The following is a 26757-nucleotide window of genomic DNA, read 5'->3' as shown; positions in this document are numbered from 1 at the left end:
GATACGTGAACGTGGCTTTCTGTGTTGCTACCCAACCCTGGCAAAAATCCTTAGGTTACCTTTGTTTCATAAGTGTTACACATTTCTTAGGAAAATAATAGCAGAAGCCCACATCTTCTATTCTTCCATTAAGTTGATATTTTTGTAGTGTGTTGAACTCTTGGTCACATTTAAATTAATTTAGTTTACTAAGATTTCCCCTCTTTTTCCTCTTCCCCATCAAATTCATTCAAGCTTTTCAGTCTGAAAACAGGATGTTCCTTCCTATCCAGTAGTGGTAGGCAGTAAATGCTATAGTTTGCTTGTCTGTAAAATACTTGGTGTTTCTGAGGATGGAAGAGAGATTAAAATATATATTTTTGCCTTTTGTGTGACTTACTTTGCCTTTTTGTGTAACAGTATTGGCAAGTTACTGTTAACAGTCTGTCAATAGCTGTAGAGTTCTTGTTCATTTGTATTCTATGCTAAATATTCTTTTCAGGCTGCCTCATAAATAAGATTTTTTCATTTTTAAAGAGAAAAAGTGAACAATTGTTTATTCTGTAAAATTTCAGAAAACTCTGCAATACATTTTTTCTCAATCTATTAAATAGTAGAATGAAGTTAATTTAAAAATAAGAACTGTCAGAGATTGATAGAGGGGGACTAATATAAAAAAGGGACTAGTAAAAGAGATGTTTGGATAATTGGGGGGATTCGTATAATTGGTATTTGGCAGTTTTGCCCTCATTCCAGTGTTGGGCATGAGGCAGACTTCAGAGACTAAGAGTCTGCTCTTAGTTTGACGAAGGTTTTGAAGTCATGGTTTATTGTGCAACGTTTTAAGTTGGATTTAACTTTTAAAGTTTTATTTTCATTGTGTAACTTTTGCTTGGCTAAGAAATGAAAACATTATTTGTTTTTCTAATCTAATTGTTTCCTAGGTTAACTTCTCAGCCTGGTGCTACACTACCAAATGGACGTAGCTTATGTAAGTGTATTACAGCCAACCCTTTAGCATCTATTTTTACATTTAACAATTTTATGTCAATGGTTTTTGGTTGCATATATTTTTAATAACTTTACTGATTACTCATTTTGACCCAAAAGTTTACTGTTTTGGCTCAGTTTCCTTCCGTCAACATCTTGGATGCTCTCTATGGACATGGGGAACATTCTCAGATGAAATTCCATTTCTCTTCTCAATTCAGACCTCTTGGCCATGATCTTGATGTTTTCCTTAATTACCAAATTTACTGTTAGGGACTAATTTTGGCCTTCCTCTCCCAGCTGCTCTCTTTAATTTACTTACTCTCTTTGCTCGTTTAAGATTTGGCCTTCTGTGGATCTTAACATTACTTACTCCGTTATTGCTCTAGAGAGACCTGCCTTGTCTGCAGCTCCTCCTACCTTGGAACAGCTTTCCTCTTTGCTTCTACTGTTCAAACTCACCATCTCACTTCATAACTCAGCTAAAACCATACTGTCTTTCATGTCCCCTTTTCATAAATTGTTTCATTTAATTGTGTTGACTCTATGTAAATGTTAACTCATTAAGCATTTTTGGTATTTTTTATTATTTATTGTGGTGCCTAAGGAACAATCAGGAGTGGGATCCCTTTTTGTTTGGCACTGTACAGAGTAGCTGGTACATTGTTTGTGAAATCAATGTGTTGTATCTGACCTTTTGATATTGCATTTGGAGGACTCAGAATTGAAACTGGGGGCCAAGTGTGCATTTTAGTATTGATGTTGACTTAAAAATATTGAGTGGATATTTGAATACCAAATTTTTATCTTAACATAAGATCTATAATACAAGGAAACAAGCTCGAGTCTGAAGAAATAGCTTGAAAAACAATTTTGATAGGAATTATATATATTTCTTTAGCGTATATAAGGGTGCTCGTATTGTGCTCCTTAGTTACTTCTGGTATATTGTTCTTGTTAAGTATTCTGCTTATTAATTCTTGTTTGTGAAAATGTTGTTTCCTGCATTTTAAAGTAGTAATACAAATTTCTCTTAGCTCTCAAAAGCCATCCCCTTCGAGGGGAAAAAAAGGGAGATGGGGACCATGCTTGCATAAACGGAGATATAGAAGTCAGAAAAAGTTGTCGGTCCAGGAAAAACAGATTTGAAACTTTGAATCAGAGTTTATTGTTTGATCAGCTAGTAAACAGGTATGTGGGGATACTTCAGTTGTATTCACAAAGCATCGTGATGACTTTTAATAAAGTTAGAAAACCCTGTCTTGCAGTGCCATCTCTGTGTTTGACTGTGAGAACGTAACAGCATTGAGGCAAGCCAGGTTGTGGTTTGGGTTAAAGGCTGGCTCCTGTGTTGCAACTGCCAACGTTACCCATGCACTAAATGCAAAGTAGCTTACTGGACTTGTGTTGAGGAGTAAGCTGCTTTGTGTTTACCCCTGGATAAAACTGTGTGTGTTGGCAGTTACTGCAGAGTGCCTTACGTGCTGTAAATCCACACCCTGGTTTGTCTCCTAGTAACCTGTTTATGTAGTGATACCTAAATGTGATGTAAAGTAGTAATTAGCAACAGCACTTGGAAAGCTTTCTAGATCTTGCCTGTATGATTTTGATCATAAAATATCAAAAGTGTGTAGCTTTCTTTTTTGTTGTTTATTTTTTTGTTTTTGTTTTTTACCATTTGTTAGTAATTCACACAGGATTGGTGTCACTTTTTGACATTTACTGTGCAGACAAAGTAGGTCAGAGAGGGAGGCACGGTCTGGTCTGAGCATAGGAATGGGAGCCAGAAATATTTTCTTTAATTATTATTTCTGTGTGGCCCTGGGCAGGTCACTTAATGTGTGTCAACTTTCCCACCTGTAAAATGGATTTTAATAGGCACATCTGTAAGAAATTGCTTGCTAGTGCTTGAAAAATGATTTATACATAAACATTTAATTGCCAAGTATGATCTGTATTGCTAAATGTATTCAGTTGAACTTTCTATTCATTAAACATTCTTTTCAATTTACCTAGTAACTACTTAGTATCAGTTTACAAACTTATATTCGGTTACATTTATTTTTCTAGTTGCAGTTGAATCTCCCCCCTCTTATCAACAATAGGAAAAAGTCTACCACGAAGATCGTAATTTGATAAGATCATGGTACTCAAATCTATATACGAACTTATACTGATAACAGCGTGTCCAATAATCATTGGAGCTTTTTAAGAACATATTAGATAAACATCTGTCAGCAGTGATTTAAGTATTGTTTAGTTTTTTCTTGCTTGGCAAAGTGGGTGGACTTTTCCAGTCCCCGACCCCCGGCCCTGTTTTCTTTGATAATGAGTTATAGCATAATTTTACTTGAAGTAGTAAATGTCACACATCACAGATACTTGAGAAGAATTGTTTAAAATTGAGAAGGGCACTCTTAACAAAATCTTGACTTTTTTGACATCCGTGGCTTGAACTTCCATGGACTACTTTCTAGGCAGGGTTTCACTCTTCAGATTTACTTTTAAACAGCTTGAAAGAAAGGAAGTGAAAGTTTCTGCCTTCTTACAATTACTATACAGCTATAGTAGAATTCCAGAGGAAATCTGTTACAATCACCATAGAGAGCAGTAAATAGGTGGTCAGAACAGGTGGCCAAATATTTGCCTTAGTTTGCGTAATTCCTTGTTGTTTTCTTCCTTAGCAATAAAGCATTTTGGACAAGGTTCTAATTCACATACCAACATTGTTTTGCAATCTGTTTACAAATGCTTCAGATAATGAAAATGTAGTCTAATTAAATAATAGATGAGAAGTGGTAGAGTAATGAGCTCAAATAACGAACGTTGAAGCTCTAGGTGTTACTGATCTAACAGTTTTAAAATCCTTTATTTATTGGTGTCTCTATGAGGCCAGGATAGAAGGATACGTACCTTACAGGGTGGAGACATTGACTGCTTTCACAGTATTATAATTACGTGGATAAAAAGCTTTACTATCTTACTCTACAGATCTGACACCTTCCTAAGCAGTTACAAATTTGTATGCTGCAATCTGCACTGAGCAAAAATAGACTTTAAAACAATATAACCTAATTTGAACCCGTAGCATCAGCATTTCTTCTTACGCATACTTTTTAGTTTATATTCTATAGGTTCATCTTTCAATTTTCTTTATTGTGGTTAGTGTTGTACTTAACTGATAGATTCAGGAAGCTACCTTAAAATTTTCACATATTAAGCCATTTATATATTTAGTCAGCTTGCAGACCTTGGACTAGCCATAACAGACCATAAAAATAGATATGTTAAGCTATTGGGTACTATGTGGAAAGTTCTGCATGCCTGCTATTTTAAGACTGATTTTTATTTTTTTCTCTATTTATTTTGCTAACTGTTGCATATATTTTAGTACTGCCGAAGCTGTCCTGCAGGAAATGGATAATATTAACATCAGGAGAAATAGGCGGTCTGGGGAAGTAGAGCGGCTGCGAATGTGGACAGATACAGAATTTGTAAGTGCAGTGTCTCGGTTCTTGGATAAAAGTAATGTGAAAGGGGGAGCATGTTTGTTTTTGTAATTCCCATACTTTTGTTGGTAGCTCTGCCAAAAGGTTTCAGATCCTCATCAGTGGATAACATTAAAAAATTTGATAAACTCAAAATGAGAAGAAAATTCACAGAAGTGATATGTGTGTTGCTAGAATGTTAAGTCTGATGAATTTACTGCCATGCCCTTAGGATGTGATGTGGTGGTCCTCCTTTGGTTTGAAGCACACTTAGGTAGTCTGAAAACAGGACCAAGGACTATTACCTACTTTGTTCTCTAAAGTAGCCTCATACTGATTACTGACAATGTATTAGAAAGACTAAGTATAAAGGGGTTTATTTTATCACCCATTAAATTTGAGAATATTGTTTTTGTAGCCTACTTGTGGAAGGCTCTGTTGAAAAAACAGTTGGGGGCTAGAAATTTTATGTAGTATTACTTCCTGAACCGTGGGCTAACAACGTAAGTGACGTGGGACAGTTACTGACAGGAGTGTATGTTACTTTCATTACAGGAAAACATGGATATGTATTCTCGAGTGAAAAGAAGGAGGAAATCACTGAGGAGAAATAGCTATGGGATTCAGAACCACCATGAAGTGTCCACAGAAGGCGAAGAAGAAGGTATGGCTTGTACGGGATTGTAAGGCTTTGTCTGAAATAATTATAAAACAAAGCTCTCCTGAACATAAAATAGCAATATATTACACTACAGAAAATAATTTGGTTTTGGCTCTGGATTTGGAATTATTTAATTGACCAATTAGCAAAAGTATTGTGAGTAAGTACATTGAAAAGGATTTAGGGATCTCTACAAACAGTTTTCTTTAAACAATGCAATCCAATTTTATCTGAAAGAAGTAGAAAAAAAGCCTGGTTTCTAAATATGTGTATTCTACATTCCTTTCCTCTTGTTTCCTGTAATACAAAATATTGGAAACTTTCCTCATATTCCCTGTAACAGTCCTCTGTGTTGAAATCAGGATGTGGTACATGTAGCCCACAGCTCTGTGTTTTCTTATTGACTTGCTATTTCTCATACAGTGGATGGCTGTTAGCAGAAAGACTGTGTAATGGTCATTTCTGCATCTTAACTTTTAATGAAAATATTAATTAAAAGTCTCTGTTTTCTATCCATCTACTGAATTTTAGAAAGCTTGTAGAGACTATTCTATTTGAAATTCTGAATTTCTTTTAAGAACTTGTTTGAAACTGGCCAGTGGGTTCAAAAGGTGTTGGAGGAAGAAGGGATAATGGCCAACTCTGATGGCATTGATCAACAGCATGCTTGGTTTCCTTAGGAAACCAAGCTCAAACTTGACATAAGGGACCCATACAGGACACAGCATAGTGTCTTTTGATTTTGAACTAAATTTTGAACTGTAGGTTATTTGGTCTTTCCTAGTTAGTAAGAACACAGTCTTAATTCAGAGGTCTAGGGACAGAAATACTGATCATATTAATAGATGGATCTATGTGGTAACTTTATTATACAGTGTGTTGATTTGCTCCGTGTAAAAATGATACTGTGAATCTTACAATTAGAGTTATTTTTGTGTTATGTCAAATATTTGATTTTCCCAGGCAGCTACGGGAAAAGAGAGAGAAGAAAGGCATTTTCTTAGTTTGAGGGATAATTACTGAAGGAAAAAGATGACAGATATTTGCAGTTCACAGCTAAAACTAATTTGATTATACTTACTTTTCTTTCTGTTGCTTTTCCAGAACCTTCTGTGGGAAACTGGAAGAAGTTTTGACAATAGGCTGTAGATTGGTCTTGGTCTTCAAATTCCTAGTGATTTGCAAATTAATGTTAATTAGTAGGAGGGGGATAGTTCTCAATGACCATTAAAATGTTTAGGGTAAGGATAGTTCTGGCATCAAGAAGATGAGTTCTGAAATTTTCTCTTTACCCCCAACCCTTCCCAACAGAGTCTCAGGAAGAAGATGGAGATATAGAAGTAGAAGAAGCTGAAGGAGAAGAAAATGACCGACCGTATAATCTAAGACAGAGAAAAACTGTTGAAAGATATCAGGCCCCTCCAATAGGTGAGTAACTAGACAGTGCTCATACAGTTCTGCTTTTTTGACTTCCAAGAAACACCACGGGTGTGGGAAGGGAAGTTGGATGACTGTTCCTTATCCCTGAACGAGCTCCCAAGCAGTGTTTAGTGACTTCCATTCTTGCCTCTGTTTTAGTTCACCATATGAATATGACTACTGAAAACGATTGTTAAGTGTGCGTTTTGGTAGCATCTCTCCTGCTTGCTGCCTCATTGAACTTTGCAAATACTGTCATACGCTGGGCTCAGGGTTGCAAAGAAATAGTTGGCAAAAGTTGAACTCTGCCACCTAATAAATAAATACATAGCAAAACTGCTGATTTCTCTGCTTCTTGAGTGATAAACCTAATTCGTAACCAGATAAATTGCATAGCAGCAGTTGCCACATTTTGCAATGATGAGAAATTTCTTTTCCTAATTTGAGCTAATGGAGAAAACAGTGATAAAATTATTGGTACGGGAATAATCTAACATTTTTGCAGCTGCATTTAGATTAGTTCATTCTTTTTTAACTGATGTTACAAACCTGTAACTTCTCTTACTCAGTGCCGGCTCACCAAAAAAAGAGGGAAAATACACTGTTTGATATTCACAGATCTCCTGCGAGAAGAAGCCATATCAGGTAAATGTCAGTCTTTTGGTACGTAGTTGTTTACTCTCTCTAAGTATGTTTCTATTAGCTTTTGATTTTCAAAATATTCTTGAGTTGTATGTTTTCACTCATGCATATGAATGGATCTTGAATTGTATCTCAGGTTCAGATCCTGATCAGCATACAGAAATGAATTTCACAGCATTTCATGAAGCTTTTTTTAGAAGCTTTGTGATGAGCAGTCTGGAAACTGACTGGAAACGGGTGTTTTGCCAGTACTGGAACAAGAATTCTGCACTGCACACCAGATTTTTCTGTAAAGGCTTTTATTTAGTGTTCAGTTCCAAAGCAGCAGTTTAGCTAATGTCCATTTTCTATCCTACAAGGAAAACTAAGTCAGAGTAATGTTTTTTTTTGTTTTCTTCTAGTTCAGGTTCCATCTGAATAGTATTAGGAATTTAACATAAAATTAACCAAACATGATTTTTGACTTGGACCTTTTGTGTCAAAGAAGTCTGTAATGTACTGAGTTTTCTTGTAAACAGTCAAAAGGCTTTATTTAACAAAATACTTGAGTTTTTGTAAAACCAAACTTACTCAAAGCTTTAAAAAGCTTTTCTCTGTAGCAGGATCTTAGGATTCTACAAGTTTCTTCGCGATATAAATAACGTATAATTTTGAGGAGAATTTTATTGCTTGTAGTGTATATTGTGTTGGATGATCTCTGGAGTTTTAATTGCTAGTAAGATGTAAAGAGTTTGGAGGCAATTATCCCTTCAGTTTTATCATGTTTATTGCTCCTCTTCCATTTTATCTGTATTTCTCAGGGTATTTTACACTCCCATAAAAGTTCTCTCCAGTTGCATAACGTTCTCTTTGATGCGTTTTTAAATGTACTTAATTTTTGATCATTTTGGTCAAAACTGATTTGCCTAATTTTCCTTTGGCAAAAAAATAGCTCATCAATGCATTATCATGTTCATGCAAATGACAAAGCTCACTATATTCACTAAAAAGACATTAGTTTTCCTATTAGCTGATTCTGCTTAGTTCATACAAAAAAGTGCTTCTTCACACTGATTAAATTAAGAGTATTTTTGTGTACAGAGGATGTAATAATGTACATTATCTAGTATTTTGAAAGAGTATTCTGAAATACTGTCATACTACAATAAGAAATGGTTCATGCATGCTTTGAATAGTAATTTTACTTCGATTCAGAAGTTAAACTAATGTAATACTTTGTAAAGCTGCTGCTGTTCAGCCTTAACCTCATAAAAAGAGAACATACGCTTTAGGAAGTATGGAATATTTTAAAAGAATAGAGGAAAGCATCAAACTGAGTAAGGAGACCTTGATATTTCTGTTATGATAGAGGTGGCTAAGGGTTGGAAGTTTCTGCGTAGCTGTTTGAACTCAACAACGTAAGGATTGAATACTTAGTCATACTTGCTGAAGTAACATGCACTGGATTTTACAGGGATCTACTGTTATGGTAATGTCCGTGTTGATATTGGACATTCTTGAGACAGTAAAAGATGATGTTTCTATTCCTCCCCCCAAGTATTTTGATATCTTCTTAATAAAACAAAAATTTGCATGCGTGTGTTAAACCTGAACAGTATTGTATTTGCCGTTTCAATTTTGTTTTTATAAAAAATCAAAACAGGCTGTACAACTGTGAAAAGGACTGAGCTTTGTATTTATTTTGCTATTTAAATAGGAGAAAGAAGCATGCCATTCACAGCAGTGATACCACTTCGTCAGATGAAGAACGTTTTGAAAGAAGAAAATCTAAAAGCATGGCCAGGGCAAGAAATAGGTATCAAAACATCTTTGGTCTTTAGGAGGGTTTTATTTTTACTATTCAGCAGAAAATAATCTGCTGAAAATAAGTTAGTGTTCTGTTGATTCTGCAGACTTTTTTGATTCTACCTGGGATTGCCTGCAGCTACTGTGTGGGAGGATTGCTACTTATATATTAATGTAGATTTTGAAGTCTTTTGAAGAGATAATTAACAATAGTGATAAAAAAAGATCCAAAGATTAAAAAAAAATAAATCTATTTGATTCAGCTGGCTTACAAGACATAATTTGTCAGTTAAAAATGTATTTTTATTCTTGGTGTAAAAAGAGAGTACCTAGATTTACGTTGGTACTTGGTCCCAGTTACTTCAGGTGTACACGCCAGTGCTGGCCCTTCATAATTTCTTACTGTTTCGTAACATCATGAACATTCTGCACACACAACATACAGTCTTTTGACCTTACATTTTTCTACCAGTTATCTAAAAGTGGAAGATATATAACATGTCAATAAATTTACTGCCATAGATATATTTGTAGGAAAACTGTTTTCTTTTTATGCTCTTCTTTTTCCATCTCTTGTCTGCAATACCATTCCTTTTTCCATCCTAATGAGTTCCAAAGACATGTACAACTATCAAAAGTGTAATTGCAAGTGTAACTGGTATGTTACTGGTACCTTTCTCTCTCCCTTACTCTGTGTATTTCACCTGGTTTAATACCTGTGTAAGGATTTGAAGCTTCTTTGTATATGCTGAGAAACTGAATCAGGTGCATATGATTTAAAGGTGATCTGAGAGTGCACTTTTTTTGCTCAACTTTTTTTTGTGTTAAATCAAAATAATGTGTCCAGTCTAGCTCTCCAGAATGAAATACCTATATGCAAGCATAACACTATCTTTAGAGAATTACCAAATCTGGAACAATAATTACCAAAATAAAAATATCAATTTGGTTACCTTATCAATCCAGGAAGGTTGTCTTTTTAGGTACTCTCTATTTTTAGTGATACACAGAAGAATTAGTTCTATAATTCTTTTATCTCAGCCTAATAAATTTAACTTCTTTTTTTAATAATAGTTTTGAAATTGGATGAGTAAGTTTAAGTGATTGGATGAAAACTGGTTAGACTGATGTGTGTTTTAATTTAGTGGAGGAAGCCATTCAATCTCTTGTCTCTGTCCATTCCCCCCAAAATATTAAAACAATATTTTTTGTTGTTATGGTTGAACAGGTGCCTACCTTTAAACTTCAGAGCGGAAGACTTAGCTAGTGGAATCCTACGAGAACGTGTGAAAGTTGGGGCAAGCTTGGCTGATGTTGACCCTATGATTGTTGATAAATCGGTACGTTAAAACTTTTTTCCTTCCCCCAGTTATGCATAAGCAGAATTCACCATAGTTTCTCATTAGAGTTGAAGTTAATTCATTGTATACTCACTGGTCTATTTTAATTGTTCTAAAGCTGTTGTCTGTTTATTATTTTGGGCTATGAAGCATTTGCTTTTGGCCTGTAGTAAATCATCAGGCTGCATGCGTACCATCGATGAGCTCAAATATCAATTTCTCAGCTGTATTTCTTTATTTACAGCCAGTTTTTGATTACTTGTAATAGTGGAAGCTGTGATATCCTGAGCAGTGTAGAAACAGTTGTACTGACCACCTGGGGTTGTCCATGTGCTAGCCATGTTGGTACTGTGCAGACTTCAAACAGAATGTTTGTGTGGATCTTCAGTATTCTCTCTGACAAATCTGACTAAAGGGAATGTAGTCCAGGAACCCTCAGCTTGGCCTAGCAAAAAAAAAAAAAAAAAAAAAAAAAAATTTAGAAACAACGATGTATGCTAGTTGATGATGTGTGTTTGTGGAAAAGCTGCTGAATTAGTAGTAGAGCTGAACCACCATCCAGAAGTATTTCAAGGATATTCATGTTACGGTGTGCCTGGGTTTAAAAATGCTCTCCAATGTGGGCAACGACGTTTCTATGTCGTTTCTACGATGTTTCTGTAGATGTCCAGGCATCCCTGGCACAGTTAGTTTGTGAACCAGGTAAACTTTACCTGGGCAACTGAGAATTAACTTTCTCAACTTTTTTATACTTGAGACAACTCCTATTTTAGTATTTTTTGATGAATGCATTGCTGTTTGCAGTTCTTTTTTCCAAGTACATTGGTTTATAAACATAGGGTTTTTTGGGAAAAGCCATTGCTAATATGGACTTTGCTTTTTTTTTCCAAGGTGCGTTTTGATAGTATAGGGGGATTGAGCCATCACATCCTTGCACTTAAGGAAATGGTAGTGTTTCCTCTTCTCTATCCAGAAATATTTGAAAAATTCAAAATTCAGCCACCAAGGTAGGTATATTTGCTCTTGTTGTTGTATTTTGATTTCATTAAACTCTGAAGTATGCTTCCTTTGAAAACACATAGGAGATTGATTCGTTCCCTGAAGTGTTTACAGTTCAAATAGACTTACATGTCTGTAACTCCACTTGTCTATCAGAATATAATAAGCAAGATGAAGAGTTACAAAAATCTAGTTTACTTCTCTTGTGGTAAGGCAAACATTTTTGTGATTTTGTTGAAGAAAGAGTTCTCAAGTGTTCTATTAAGGCAGCCTTAATATCTTGACTTTATTATCAATAAATATAATGTATCAATATTATTATCAATAAATAAATTATCAAATGACTGTGTTATCAAATAATTGACTAAACCAAGCTAAAAGCTGATGCTTCTTTTATAGAAGTAGTCTCAGTAACGTTATGTTATGGTTTTCATGACAATCAGCCACTTTCTAGTGAGAGATTTAAATGGTTATACATAAGTAAATTGAAAATTTTGAGATATTTTTGTCATTTAAAGGAAATACATCACTCCAAAGAAGTAATAAAAATTGACTGAAGTATTTGATTTAATATTTGAGGAGGTATTTAGCTAGAGTAAAACAATCCTTTGAAAGCTTAACATCCTTCTGACTGATGTGCTTTACAAAGCAAAGATCTACTGATATGAAAGCATAAAACATACATGTCTTAAAAAGTCATGTTGAATATGCTATGTAATAATAATAGAACTTAAGTCTTTCTTCTCCAGGCTCCCTGTCTTCATATAAAATTTGACTTGGAGTTTTTCAGGAGACGTAAAATAAGTTTGTGACTGTGTTGATCCATTTATCTTCAGGGGCTGTTTATTCTATGGTCCTCCTGGAACAGGTAAAACCTTGGTAGCTAGAGCTCTAGCTAATGAATGCAGTCAAGGAGACAAAAAGGTGGCTTTCTTTATGAGGAAAGGAGCAGACTGTCTCAGTAAGTGGGTTGGTGAATCTGAACGTCAGCTTCGACTCCTTTTTGATCAGGTTAGAAAAAATATATATTTTTTGTATATCTGTGTGCTTTTTTGTTTTGTTGCTGCACTATGTTCTAGGCAGTCCAGATTATTTGCAAATGAAACTTAAGTACCTGTTTTCGTTGATCAGGCGGGATTTGTCCAAGTTATGTGTTTAGTTGAAGTAATAAAGGAACGCTGAAATAACAACATTTTTTGGCTTTGAGAACTGAGGGGAAAAAAGTTTCTGAACTTGTCCGTTAATGAAATAGACAAAGTAGTTTGGGTAAAAATTTAAAAACAAAAAAAAAACCAACAAAAAAACCCTTAAATCAGTGAGTTTGAATTTGGCTGGCATGTTCAAGATCTGCTCCTTCTAGGAGGATGCGGGACTGCGTCTGCTATGTATATTTTATTATCCTTTTTTGGCTTGAAAGGTGATGAACGGAAGAGTGTCACATAAAGCAGTGAAACGTAGTTGCTCAAACATGTTGTTTTCAGACATGTCCAAACAAATGAATTATGGGCAGATAAAATACTTTCTGTATTTTTTTCTGTTTTTTGTAACTGAGTATAAGGTGACTCAGTTTATGTACCCTTTGCTGTCTTCAATCTCCCAAATACAGTAAAACTGATACACTGGTGCCATCTTGCTTATTCAAAGGAGAATGCAGTCTTTTTGCTTTGTCCAAAACAGTACAGTAGTTGAAAATTCAGTTTTGTTTTCAGAGTACACCTTTTATCACAGGTGTTTCAATATGTGTGTTAGTTTAGCATGTTATTGCTTTGTAATCAAAATAAACTGTTTTCAGTGTTAATGGAGTAATTATGAATTAACAGTGAATTCAATTTTTTTGCACACCAGGCATACTTGATGAGACCTTCTATAATCTTTTTTGATGAAATAGATGGCTTGGCTCCAGTTCGTTCTAGTAGGCAAGATCAGATTCACAGGTAATATTTCTCATGTGCTACCAGGGAAAATACATTATCTTGGTAAACTCTAAAGTGTGATTTCCAAGAAGGATTTTTACGTTTGCCTAAGTAGAAAGGACAGGTTATTGAGTTTTTATGTTCTGGAAAGTCACAGATTTTCAGACAGACTGCAATTTGTTGGGAATCAGCTTGTAGTGGAAGTGACCTTTCAGCTGTATTATCAAGTAAAGATTTCCATAAAGGGAAAGCCCCTTTGCTTGCTGGTTTTATACTGTAAACAGATTCTGTTAGCATGCCGATAGAATAAGCTGTTGAAAACACTTCTATTCTAAAATTTTAAATTGTAGTGTTCTGTGAATGAAATGAATACCTCTATCCTTTTGATACTGGATGATACGGAAATTCATCCTGAGTTACTGCCGTATCATTTTTTTTTTAAACATTTTTTTTTACAAGTTTGCTGTTTGATGTATTTGTTTTCCTGATTGCCTTCAATCTCAATTTTGCCGTGCTTTTTATCACAGCTCACTTGTATTTTTTCATTTTATGGCTGGTGGCATTTTGTATATACATTTCCTTCAACTGAAATAAGGAGAACAGGAAGGAGACTTTGGGGACAGCAGCCTAGGTTATGGGAAATACGTGGCTTTATTTTGATGGACCTTTCTTTTGCTTGGTGCTACCGTAACTCTAAATGGGACTGTGCATATGCTGTTAATGGAAGAGATCTTTTCAGAGACACAGCAAATAGTTTACTGAGTTCTCATTCCTCAAAACTTGTAAAGGAGGAAGTTTGAATTTGTAGTACTTACTGGAGTTGTAACACTAAGTCTAATACAGATTATATCAAAAGACTCCTCGTTGATTTGAGACTTGAAACAATTATGCAGTTTATTTCAATTTAACTTTTTTTTTCAGTTATAAATGTTGCTATTTGAAACAGGAAACTATTACAGTGTTCCCTATACATTTTTGTTTTGTTTTGTTTTTGAAAACTCTTTTAGCTCTATAGTGTCTACTCTTCTTGCCCTCATGGATGGATTGGATAATAGAGGTGAAATAGTTGTAATTGGTGCTACAAATAGACTGGATTCTATAGATCCTGCACTCAGGAGACCTGGTCGTTTTGACAGGGAATTTCTTTTCAACTTGCCTGATCAAAAGGTAAAACTTAACAAAGTAGATTTATTAATGAGCTTTTTTTGTACATTAAATGTTTGAATGTCTACAACCAAGCTTATGAAATACTAATTTCCATTAGTTCTTACAAGTATGTTAAATTTTATGAAGACACTATCAACGTTTTTTTTACTAAAAATGTACATAAAGTTGTATTGAACTTGAAATCTTCAGAATATAGTTAAAAATAAAAACAGAGGTAAATTATTTGCATTAAACTGAACTGCTTAGCTAAAAACTTTTTTTTTCTATCTATCCGTATTAGGAGCCCTGAATATTGGGGTTTAGGAAGTGTTAGTAACAGAAAATATCTTTATGTATACTGTAAAGCACATAAAAATTGTACATGGATAATCAGAAGTTATGTTGGTGACAGGAATATTTCACTTCTCTATTCTAGATTTTTAAAAACTCAGCTAAAGTATTGCTTGAATTTATAGTTAAAAAACCCATACTGTACATGTAGATAATGTATTTGGATTCTGTACAATTTTAAAATGAAATACTTTCCAACTTCATGTGTATGCACTATGCTGCTCAGCAAATTATTAATTGGTGAGGCATTTGGCAGTAGAAGCTGTTAATCACAGATATAGCAATTACAGATTCAATTATAAAATTAAGATAATTCCTACTAGAACATGAGTTTTGATCAGTTCATGTATAATATTGGCATTGATTAAACAGCAATTAAAATGTATAACTGTTATACTGAAAAAAAATTAATGCTTATATATAAAATTAAAAGACCGGAAAACCTTTGTTCCCAAGAGACCTTTGAGTGCTAAGTTCTATTTCATCTGTCTCAAGGACATATCAAAAATAGGAAAAATAACGTGCTATATTCTTGAATAAATACTATATTTAAATAAGTTATTGTGTCATGGGTTTGGCTTGCTAACTTTTTTATTTTTATTTTTAAATCAGGCACGAAAGCACATTTTACAAATTCATACCAGGGATTGGAACCCCAAATTGTCAGACCCCTTCTTAGGAGAACTTGCTGAAAAATGTGTTGGTGAGTGTTATGATGATAGTACTTTTACTATAGATGTTTTCTCTTCTGCGTTAAACTTGGAAAGTATATTAAATGCATCAGGGTATTTATTATTTTGACCTTTTTAAACTTTTGTACTTTCAACATTCTTTTTTGTAATAAAACATGCTTCCGTCTTAATAAAATACGAGAAGAGTAGCTATTAGTTGTTTGAAAGTAAAATAAAATCATTTTTCCTTTCTGTAACTTCCACTTGTCCTTATATAAGATGCGCACCCACAAAGAGAAGCAAATAGAAATGGGAATTGGAATCTTCAGGTAGACCACCTGTTAAATTAGTATACTACAGATGGGATAGGGAGAAATGTTTTTTTTTCTGTCTGCACATGGAGGAAAAAAATCCATACTTCTTTCATTTTTCCTTACTGGCATGTTCTCCTCTGACAGAAATCCCAACAAACTACCAGGCCTTTAAGGTTTTTTTTTTTTTTTTCCAGATTGCTATCATTGAACAAACCCAAAGTGTAGATACAGGTGGGGTGGGGCGGGGTGAAACACCACACCATGAGTACATTAACTATACCTTTGGAGCGCCCAAAGACCTGCTGTACTGAATGGAGGATGGTTGTTCAAGACAAACCTGCTGTTTAAAAGCTAATCAGAAACAAACCCAAATATTTTTATAGTGAATTTAACAGAGGAAGTGACCCTAAAACACACGCTACAAATCTCTTCTCAACAATTTGTCATGCAAAGATACATCCTCTGTCAGTCATCTGCTTGGAGAAGCACTGAAGTTCTCAGAAAAAGGACAGTCTCAAATATCTGTGCATTGGAATCCATCATCAGAGAAATAAGAACTTTAAATTGAACATCAGTCCATTCAGTCAGCTACAGTACATCCGAATTATCCTCTTCATCCACAGGGACATCTATCATCGAAGCAGCATCCCTCCGCTTTTGATGCACAAAGACCTCAACATCTTCTGGTGAGGAGAAAACATAACTATCCAGCAAACTCCAGTTTAAGCTTTGCCGGGTATAAGACAGCATGTGCCAAACTCATTTCATGTAAATTCTGCTTGATTTGTGCAAAGACGTGATGCTGCTTAGTTGGGAGAGAGGGGAATAGTTGGGATAAAACCCCGTTTTTTTTTTGAAAATTCACCATATTTTTGCATTGAGAACACAATTATGTGTTTTGAAATTTCAGACCCTAGAGAAAGCCATTTGTAGGTTTGATAGGAAGACATTCTTTGTGCTCAGTAAAGCCTGTTCTGTGGAAAAGTCAGCTAACTGAAAGAAATACCATTTTCTGTTTCCTTTGGCTTTCCTATTCTCCAGCCACTGTGCACTTGATTTTCTCCATTCTGTGTCTTGGAATTTAAATGTTTCCATACATCAAGATTAAAATCTTTTGACGGTTACAGAGACCTTTTAAAACAGTTGAAGAATGGTTTATCTTCTTCATCTTGAGATTGCATCATCGTTTCTATAAGCAAAATCTTCAGCGACTGATAGTTTAAACAGGCATTCCAGATTCTTTGTGGCCGTGCAAGTTGAACTCATCGGCCCACTTGTCACATTGATAGAGTACATACTGGTCCATTTCCTCTTGCATACAGTTCTTTTTTCTTTTTAAAACCTCTCCCTGTACCCCCACAGAAAAGCTGCCTAGACCCAACAGGCTTTTTGCACAGCATGGTTTGTACCTCTCTCCAGTTCAGCAAACTTGGCAACACTTAATCTACGAGCGTGTGGATCCTAATGAAGAAAACTGCTGAAATACTACCAAAGTAAATGACTTTGGGGAAGCAGCTGTCTGCGCGACTCAGAAATTTAAGACTGGGGGTGTGACTATAAGGAAATTACAAGCAAAAAGCCTCAGGAATTGCAAAATACAGATTATTTCCTGAGGGCTTATTTTTATCCAAGGTGTTATGGATTATATGCATTTTAGGAGATTTCTGTGTATGTGTATGCAAGCATTAAAGACCACACTTGACTGAACGGCCACATAAATGCACTGAGTGTGAGACAAAGTGAAGCAGCTTGAGGGAGAACATGGACTTGCTCAGAAGACCACACACTGATGTATTACTACTACCTTCAGTAAGCACAAGTGCTTATTACTGGTTTTGCCGTGTAGGTGTGCACTGGGCCACAGCAATCCCAAACTTTATATTCTTTGCTTATCTCTTGGGCTTACTTCATTGTCCAAGTTCAGAATGACAGCATTCTGTGGTTAGGTAGACTATTAACAGTCTTGTAGGAAGCAAAATATACTAGCAACAGAAAAGGTTTGAATTCCTTCATCTTGCAGATGAATCTTTTTACAGTGTAAAAAGAGGGTTATTTAAATAACGTTAAGTACATTTGTAAAGAAGCAAGCCATCACGCTCAAGATGCTTCCATAATGTATTTGATTCCGTGCTTATTTTTGAAGCAGCGTTTTGTGACAAAATGGTTTATTGTTGCATCTTCCTTTCCTATCCTAGTGTAATGTTGGAAGGAGAAGTTTCAGCATTACTTGTTCACATTACTTTTCATTTCTCTTATACTGAATTTTGGTAATGAACTTTCCCTGCAGTCCATTGGAAGAGTTGCAGGGAGTTGCACTGCAGAAATTAGAAGTGGTCAAGATTGATAGACCAGATGTTAAACCTAGCTCAGCAGCAGTTCCTTGTAGGCTTTTGGGTGTATATTGGGCAGAAGAAAGTTTAGAGAGGGCATAATTTCTGCACAGTAAAAGTAGAAGAAAAAAATTTCTTCTAAAGGCTTTAAAATTTCAGTGATCAAAATGCATTCTTTGGAAACCTACGTGGGAATCTATTTTTTGCTGTCCTGCTCTTTCGAAGTTGCTCTTCAGAAATACTTAGCTCAGTATTGTGGTTAGAGGTGGAACAAAATGGGCTTCTTGATAAGAATAATTAATTTTGTTCTAAGTTGAGGTGTGCCAGCGTGTTTTGCCAACCAAATTGAACATCCTTTGTGGGATTCTTTAAAAACGGAATTAAATGCACTGAGCCTTGGTTATGCATTAAAGTTTCAATTTAGACAAAGCTAAATTCAAGTTATTTACTCCTGGCGCGACACGTTTTATTTATTTGTTTCCTTTGTCAATACTTTTACTTTTTTCTTGTCTTAATCAGTGTGCGTTTATTTCTTAGAAACAAAAAACTCTTCAGTGTTTCACAAGACACAGGATTTTTGCAGTTTTCCTGTCGCTGAAATGGATGTACAGTGTGCACAAGAGAGTCCCTCAGAAAGAGACGCCAATTATTACTCTTCGAATGTAATTGCTCCTGAGAAATGAAAAATAGAAATGGAGACTAATTGTGTATCCGATCACCTGAGAATTTAATTTTAAAAATAGGCTACAGGCTATTATTTCCTAATTTTGCCAATCCTTGGAGATGTACAAGCGGTGATTAAAAAGACTGTTAGAAAGTGGTATTACAGCATTTATTAATAGAAAAATTGGAAAGGACGTAGCTCCTGAGCTGCTGAATCTTTTGTGATAAATATGCTAAACTAGTTTTTAAGGCGACAGGCCTCTGGAGTTCTGTATATCTCTTGCACATCTTTGATTTAAGCTTTGGTTAGTGCCCCCTAAACTTCTGTTTAATTCAGTATGCTTGTTACATGAAAAGTAGACCAATTCAAATGGGAAACACGTAACCGATGTTGAAAGAAAGCAAAACGTAGAGGAAAAACCCTGGTTTTGATTTCTCTGATGCACTTGTAGCTACTGTTCAATAGGTTCATGTGGTTGATGGAGTGTGCCTGAATGGTTTTGATTTTGTGATGGGGGTTAGTCAAAAAAAAAAAAAAAAAGAACAGTAACAACAAAAATCACCTTAGTAGTGAGGATAATTAGTTGCCTGATGATTAAAATGGACATATTTGAACATGTTTCAAATGTAACGTGAATATTTAATTTTAAGGTAACTTGGTAGTGTGAATTTCTAGCTGCTTCTGAAGTAACAATCACAATGTGTGCTGACCACGTTTACACGATTATAATTACTAACCTCTCTGTGAAAATGGAAAGCTTAGTTTAAAAGTTGTATAACAAGTCTGATGTTCATGGTGTTCTTTGTATGACTGTGTTTGTTTCCTGGATGATGCTCAAGTATATATGAGGAACTCAGGTGGAATTTTAAGTCTCAGCCAATTTGAGTTATCTTTATAGCTGAAAAGTTGGTATATTTTATGATTATCCCCCCAAATTAATATAACTGAAAGATGGGAAAGGAAAATTGTCCGTCTCCCTTATTTTAATTGCATTGGTTTTTATTTTTAATGCAGTGTACAGAATAAACTTTTTTCCTTGTTGCTGTATTAATTTTTGTAAAAACACGTGCCAGTAGCCCTGCAAGAACACCAGCAGATAAATAGAGAAGCAAGGCAGGCTTCAGTTTTGAACTTGGCGCTGCCAAAAGACCAATACAAAAGTGGCATAGAAAAAGTGCGAATGGTGTAACACCTTGTGGGGAGAGGGGGCAAGGTCTGGTTTAGAAAAAAAAAACAAAACAAAAACAAACAAGAACAATTTATGTAAGGAATTGATGAATTAGCTTCTTTAGCACTTTTAGCACGGGAATAATATTTTACATTATTTGAAAGATGAAGCTTTGTGCTACACAATACAGTGCCATATTAACATCTCTTGCTAAGAGATACGGGGAAAATTTGAAATCTAATTTGTAGTTCTAGGGGAAAAAACCCAAACCATTAGAACTGCAAAAGACACAGAGGTGGTAAGTCTCTCAGTATTTGATAATCTGTGGTTTTTAGTAATGCTGAATAAGCAATTATAGGTGGCCTCCTGTAGATGTTTAAAGCTAGAATGAAGAAAAGTTCTAATGCTTTTTAGTCGTTCTTTTTACTCTTCGGTTATGTTAGTAAAATTACAAAACTAAGAAATCTGAAACATTTTCCTTGATAGTAATGGTTCACATTTTTCCAAGAGTCCATAGTGTTCTTTTTTAACATGAGAATTATCTTTATTCTACTCATTAACCGTTTTTCTTTATACTGCTTATTTTCCCATTCTGTAATAGTTTGACCATATATATATATAACAGAATTACTTTGCCCTTTTTTTTAATAAAAAAAAGTTCATGTAGAGATGTTAAAGTGAAAAAAGGAAGAGGGGCTAACCTGTTACAAATGGCTAACATACTTTACACAACGTGAAGGAAAAAAGGAAGAGCGATGACAGAGCTAAAACAATGGGCTGAAAATAAACACTATCTAGTGAAAACATAGGTCATTTTAACCTTCGTACAGGATTCATTTCTGGCCGTATTTCAATGTAACTGTACATAATTTCTTGGTATACAGCAGTGTCACTGGATTACAACCTGACATGTTTTGGCAGATGCTTTGTGGAGCTTGATAACAAAGTATTACTGATTGTTTTCAGCTTCAGGCATGCTTGAAATGTATGCAGCACAACAGTGCTATTTCATGGAAGATATCTCTATATATATATTATTTTTTTGTGCACTAGGGTACTGTGGAGCTGACATAAAAGCACTTTGCACTGAGGCTGCCTTGATTGCCCTGAGACGACGCTATCCCCAGATTTATGTGAGCAGTCAGAAGCTACAGCTTGATGTTTCTTCAGTAGTTCTCAGTGCACAAGATTTTTATCATGCAATGCAGAATATTGTGCCTGCTTCCCAACGTGCCGTGACATCTTCAGGACATGCGTTATCTCCTGTGATCAGACCACTGTTGGAACGTACCTTCGCTAACCTCCTTGTGGTTTTACACAAAGTGTTCCCTCATGCTGAATTTAGCCAGGGTGAAAGAAGTGAAGGTATGTGGCTTTTTGGTTTGTTTTTGTTTTGTTTTGTAAATCATGTTTCAATTTAGGGAAAAAAAAAAAAAGCTGGCTTTTTTGTATTTCTAGCCTGATGTTTGTTTGGCTTAGTGTTTTGTTCAAATATAAGTACAGTTTGCTTGGATGTTTCATAACTATTTTTGCTGATTTCTAGTTGCTGTGGCATTTAATAAACTGTCCTATATAGACCAATATCCCGTAGGCTTGAGTGCCATCTAGAAAAAAAGGAAGACCCCTAAGTGATTTTAAATATAAATATGAGAAATAATGGGGTGCAATCAGGTGGTGGAACAAAAGAAAATAATGAGAGACTTGCTCAGCATGTTAGGACCTGAAATCAGTGTTCCTGTGCTGAGTGTCAATTACCTGTCCACAATTCCTTGCTTGTTACTGGGGCAGAAGCAAGCTGCAAAAGAATGGGACGGGGAGCTCACAGCTCAGCAGGTGAGTGTGTGCTTGGACAAGATACCTGAGCCTGTGTAATGGTCATCAGCTGGATAACGAGAAAGTCCTGAGGCTTTCTTCCCCTTAGAGTGGCCTGATGCACTTCTGATCCTGTGAGCTGATTCTGCTGCGTTAGCAAGTTGAGAACTATTTGCTGTTCTGTCAAGTTAGCTTTTTTGCCAAATTAGTGAGTAAAATCCAACGCACTGAGGGGTCAGATGCATGCCAGAACCCTGCTGCGATGGGAGCATCGCGAGTGCATTGAGGAAGCAAGAGTAAGAAGGAATGCGACTGACTGTTTTGATTGGCAGTGAGTCAATGGGCTCTGTGTTTTGTGTTCGCAGGGCCATACTTTTAATAGTTACCCTGGTCACTTCTTGGTGTTTAAATGTCGAAGAAGTTACCTTGGTTTTTGGTAACTATTTATTGTGACGTATTTTTTATTGCTCTTATTTGGGAACACCGTCACCCCACCGACTTTATAAACAGTCTTGTGGTTGTGTGTAATTAACTTGAAAATAGCCTGATCATAAAGCAAATCTGCAACAGCTATAATTTTTTTTTTTTCCTATTCCAGAGCATGCTTTCAGTCTGCGGCCCTGGGAGCTTAGGTTGATCCTTGTGCTGGCTGCTGCACTTCCACCAGCCCAGCTGTGCATTTTTGCTCTGTCCCTTATACTTCATGGATGTGTCAGGCCCTTCATTAAATCATTTTGCTGGCCAGCTTGTCCAAAAACACTATTTTTGTTGGGTTACTTTTCTGCTGACTGGGGGATAGCTGAAGATGTCAGCAAGCGTGGACCTGGCATGAGCTGGGGCCTGGGAATGTGTGGCGGGGGGTCAGGAGTTAGCTTGCAGCTTTAGGCTCTCTGGAAACCCAAGCCTCCCACTCTACTTGTAGCCTGTTGGTAATGCCCAATTTGGAGATTGTCGTTATTGATAAAGAATTGAATTAAAACTCCCTCTCTTCGTTGTAAAGTTCTGCTTCAGAATTTTTGTTGCATGAACATAGGACGTTGCCTATGGTCTGCGTTTGGTTTAGCAAAAATTCTGCCTGTTGAGGTCTGCAATGAGACAAGAGCTGGGAGGCCTATGTCTGGTTGATTTGAAGGTCTTCCATCTTTGCCCTGAGTTAGATCTCCAGCAGCTTCTGACCTGATACTTCCTGATACGGACTTGATTTTGGCCACTTCTGGGGATTTGCAAGCCTTCGTTATATTTTTGAGGAATGGTTGTCACAAGTGTGACTGCATCACCATTTGCCGAGAGATATGTCATGTCCTCCTCCCGTACCAGCAGAATATTATTTCTGCTCAGCCTTGTCTGAATCCAGTTTCTTACATCAGGCAGCTAAATATGGGAACCTTTGTCTCTAAACAGTTTCTCCTGGACCGTAAGTCTATGTGCATAGCTGTTGCATCCCCACCCAACGCTGTCAACACTGCCTTGAACTTGATTCTTTTGTTCTGTGGTGGTCATTTGGTCAGGGTAGCAGTACCTGGTTTCATGTAGATCAGGTAAAGTATGTGGCTGGGTGATACATTAGCCAATAACTCTCAGATCTCTCTATTTCATGCTGTTGTTTCACAGCAGTCCATTTTTCATTGTGTCTGGGGCCACTTTGGGCTGCTGTTAGGATGTCTGGTGGTCACCCCACAACAGCAGTGTGCTGCTGGGACTCTGAGCAGCTCTCAGAAGCTCTGCCTGTCCATTGCAGAGCGTTTTGTTCCACGGGAGGTCTGCTGTCTGCACTGTTCCTACTGGCCGTTTTCACCCCGTCCATGCAGACTGGTTTCTTAAGTGAATTGAGAATGGCTTATTTAGGGTAACATCAACCAGATTTCTTTCCAAGGGGCACATGAAGATCTCACAATGGTTTACTTTCCATTATCTAATTGCAGCAGTCTACTCTTCATCCCATGGCAGCTTTGGTAGCTAATTTAGGGGAACCTAATGTTCAAATGTGTGGGTCTTCTGCCAACTGGTTGTTTTCATTTAATGCCAAACTTGTATTTTTTTTTAGCAGTTTTTTGTCCCTCTAGGCTGTCTTTAGAATGTGATCACTCTTTTAGCTTTTCATTTCTGAAGGGCTATATAGAAATTATTTCAGTTCATTATGTTAATATATTAGAAAAGGAATTCAGATAGGTTGAAGTATTGGATATGAACATGGAATTCGTTGCATTGATTGTGATAAATAGTAGGTTGATATTTTTGGCAGATTATCAGAGGATAGAAAACAATTCTTTATAAACACACACTGTCCAGGTGATTATGCTGAGAATAATTTTTGGAAGAAGACTACCTGTAAAAATTTGGGCACTTACAACAAAGAAATGCAAAATTCTATATAATCTGAGGAATTGCAGATTTTATAACTTCAGCCTTGAAAAATGATTAGCAGTGACATTAAACTAAAGGAAGCATTTTGTAACAAGTTAAATGTTTTTTGTATTTGTGAAATTGTTCTGCCTGATGGTTTAAAAATAAATTGTAATTATGATTAGACTTCTACAGTATTTAATTTGTTTTGGTTTTTGAAGTATCTATTATTTTGTGTTTTGATGTTTAGACAGTTGTAACCATTTTTTTCTACTTTTAAAAATAAGTGTTATGATTTACTTGAAGAAGATTGTAATGCCTTTCCTTGTTTTTTGCAAGTATAAGTAATAAGCCTCTAATTAATATATTTCTTGGAACAGATGTACCAAGTCTAATATTAGATGATAGTGAAGATGAGAATACTTCATCGATTTTTGAGACGAGCTGTCACTCAGGATCACCAAAGAAACAGTCATCAGCTGCTATACATAAACCCTACCTTCATTTTATGATGTGAGTGTTTCTCTAAGTGCCTCTAACCAGAAAAATAAAACGATGACATTCTTAGATCAGCAGAGGTAACAAAGATGTGTTGGCAATGGTTTTATGGAATAGAAACATGTAAGTGTACAGGTAAGAGTTCTTAGATGGGAATGGTTTTAGGAAGGGCCACATCCTAGACATGGAAATCAGAAATAGTTTGCAACAGACAGATGTGGCTTGGAAGTTAGGAACTTAACATTACTTCTCAGTTTGTAACAATATTGATTTGAAAGACTAAGAATTGGGAAGGAGAGGTATTAGGGAATATTTTGGAGGAAAAGATTTAGAGGTTTGCTTTGTAGGAAAAGTTAAAATGACAACACAAATTGTTTGCTTTTTCTTGATCTGAAGTACTGTTGAGCTTCGGTGGATGCGGCTGTTTGGATAGGTTATATAATTAATGCTTTTGGTTTTTTTAACACGTTTTTCCTTGTTTTTCATGGGAATTCCGAAAGTGTGTGTGAAATTTGGCTGAATCTTTCCTGTTTAAATTGTATTAGCTACAGTAATTACCAATGATAAAGTAATATTTCTTTTGTTTTTAGTTAGAATCGTTTTAGACAATGTTCTGTTGGGAGTCTGCTTAGGAGAACTGCTCAGTAGTAGATAGCTCTACTGCTTAGTAGAGCCATCTTGTGGAAAAAAGCTAAATTTTTTTGTGTGCTAAAGAATGATGCCAGAACAGCATTTATGGAAATCTGAGCTTAAATATAAGGTTTTAATTACAAACCATTTAAGTTCTCCCAGAGGTGCACAGTCAAGAGTTTTAATACTTTAAAATTAAGATTTTGTTGTGAGAGAAGGAGAGGGAACATGAAAACAGAAAAACAATGTGTATTTGTGTGGATGTGTCTCAGTAAAATAATCTGGAAGACTCTGCTTATTTTTGTAAAGTAAGTAATCCTGATAATATATTTTAGTGAGTATTTATGATTGTCATCTATGTGTGTAACCGCCACTGTGAGAACTGAAAAGCCAAAGGGGTCAGCTCTGTTCACAGCTGTTGGCAAATATTTAGCTCAAAATGAAATCATTCAGTCTTGTTTCACTGCACAAGCTGATTGATATGCAGATAAAAAAAAAAGCCTTAATGAGAGAAAATGCAAATTAATTGTATTATTTCGTAATCAATTTACTATAAATGGAAAAGACTCTTCATGGAAAAACCGAATGTTTGTCTTTTGCTCATCCTCAAAACAGGGGAAAAAAAAAAAAACAACAACCAAATGAAGATTCTTACATGAACTCCTTAGGATTTATTATCGACACCAAAAATTACAATAAGTTTACCGTTACAGTTTTTCCTTTAAAATCTTTCTTCTGTTTGAAAATCTAATGAATATAAGAATAGAATATAAACGTTGACTGTATTATTTCAGGGCCTATTTCAGGTCCTAGTTTTTAAGTAAAGTATTGAAATGTTATGTTCTTTTTGGAAATCTGGCATAGCATTTTTAAAGGAAGAATTTGTGAACCTGGGATTCCTGAGGCTACTGTAGAGATGCTATGGTAGTTCGGACTGAACTTGACATCACTAAATAGATAACTTCATTGGAAGTCCATTCACATGAAAGTCTGTTTATATGATCAACGAATTGCTTTTGGATAAACTGGTTATAATCCACATTTGTATGGATTTAATACCTGCATAGTTTTGCAGATGAGTTTGAATAGAATCCTTGTGAAAATAAGGCTGGAGTTACTGAGACCTGGAGTAGTCCCGAGATGTTCTCGAGTTGGTTGAATATTTTTAGGCTGTTGTAGGAACCTTGTTCATTGCTTCTCTTTTGGATTCTTAATAATAAAAAGGCAAAAAAACCAAAACCACCAACAAAACAACTACCTCCAAACCAGCCTATTAAAATGAGACTGCAATTGAGTTTGTTTATATATATAAAAGTATCCATTGATAACATTGTCATGTTAATTGTAACTGTTGTCTGTTACAGGTCAGCTTATCACCAGCCAACCTCTTACAGACCAAGATTACTGCTATCTGGAGAAAGGGGTTCGGGTCAAACTTCGCACCTTGCTCCAGCACTGTTGCACACTCTTGAAAAATTCTCTGTACACAGGCTAGATCTGCCAGCACTTTATTCAGTCAGTGCCAAAACGCCTGAAGAATCGTGTGCACAGGTGACATTTCAAATTCTCTTGTAATGAATAAATTATGTAATTCTGGAACAGGTTGTTTGCATC

At 35.7% G+C, this 26757-nt stretch overlaps 1 protein-coding gene across 3 annotated transcripts in view; it reads left to right on the top strand.

The window, feature by feature from the left end:
* The window catches only part of ATAD2B (ATPase family AAA domain containing 2B), an 84493-nt gene that overhangs the window by 17360 nt on the left and 40376 nt on the right, over positions 1-26757 (top strand). For all 3 annotated transcript variants that reach the window (XM_048065688.2, XM_048065687.2, XM_066995008.1), the window contains exons 3-18: positions 924-970; positions 2007-2160; positions 4361-4463; positions 5013-5121; positions 6430-6546; positions 7107-7182; positions 8876-8974; positions 10193-10304; positions 11196-11311; positions 12140-12314; positions 13149-13237; positions 14224-14383; positions 15326-15416; positions 20914-21225; positions 24396-24528; positions 26508-26694. In XM_048065688.2, the coding sequence (XP_047921645.2) occupies positions 924-970; positions 2007-2160; positions 4361-4463; positions 5013-5121; positions 6430-6546; positions 7107-7182; positions 8876-8974; positions 10193-10304; positions 11196-11311; positions 12140-12314; positions 13149-13237; positions 14224-14383; positions 15326-15416; positions 20914-21225; positions 24396-24528; positions 26508-26694 (2080 nt within the window). The remainder of the gene's footprint in view (positions 1-923; positions 971-2006; positions 2161-4360; positions 4464-5012; positions 5122-6429; positions 6547-7106; positions 7183-8875; positions 8975-10192; positions 10305-11195; positions 11312-12139; positions 12315-13148; positions 13238-14223; positions 14384-15325; positions 15417-20913; positions 21226-24395; positions 24529-26507; positions 26695-26757) is intronic.

The sequence above is a fragment of the Anser cygnoides genome, chromosome 3 (genome assembly GCF_040182565.1).
Source record: "Anser cygnoides isolate HZ-2024a breed goose chromosome 3, Taihu_goose_T2T_genome, whole genome shotgun sequence".
Lineage (NCBI taxonomy): Eukaryota > Metazoa > Chordata > Aves > Anseriformes > Anatidae > Anser > Anser cygnoides.
Note: the sequence above shows the minus strand (reverse complement) of the source record. Positions and strands in the feature narration are given on the sequence as shown.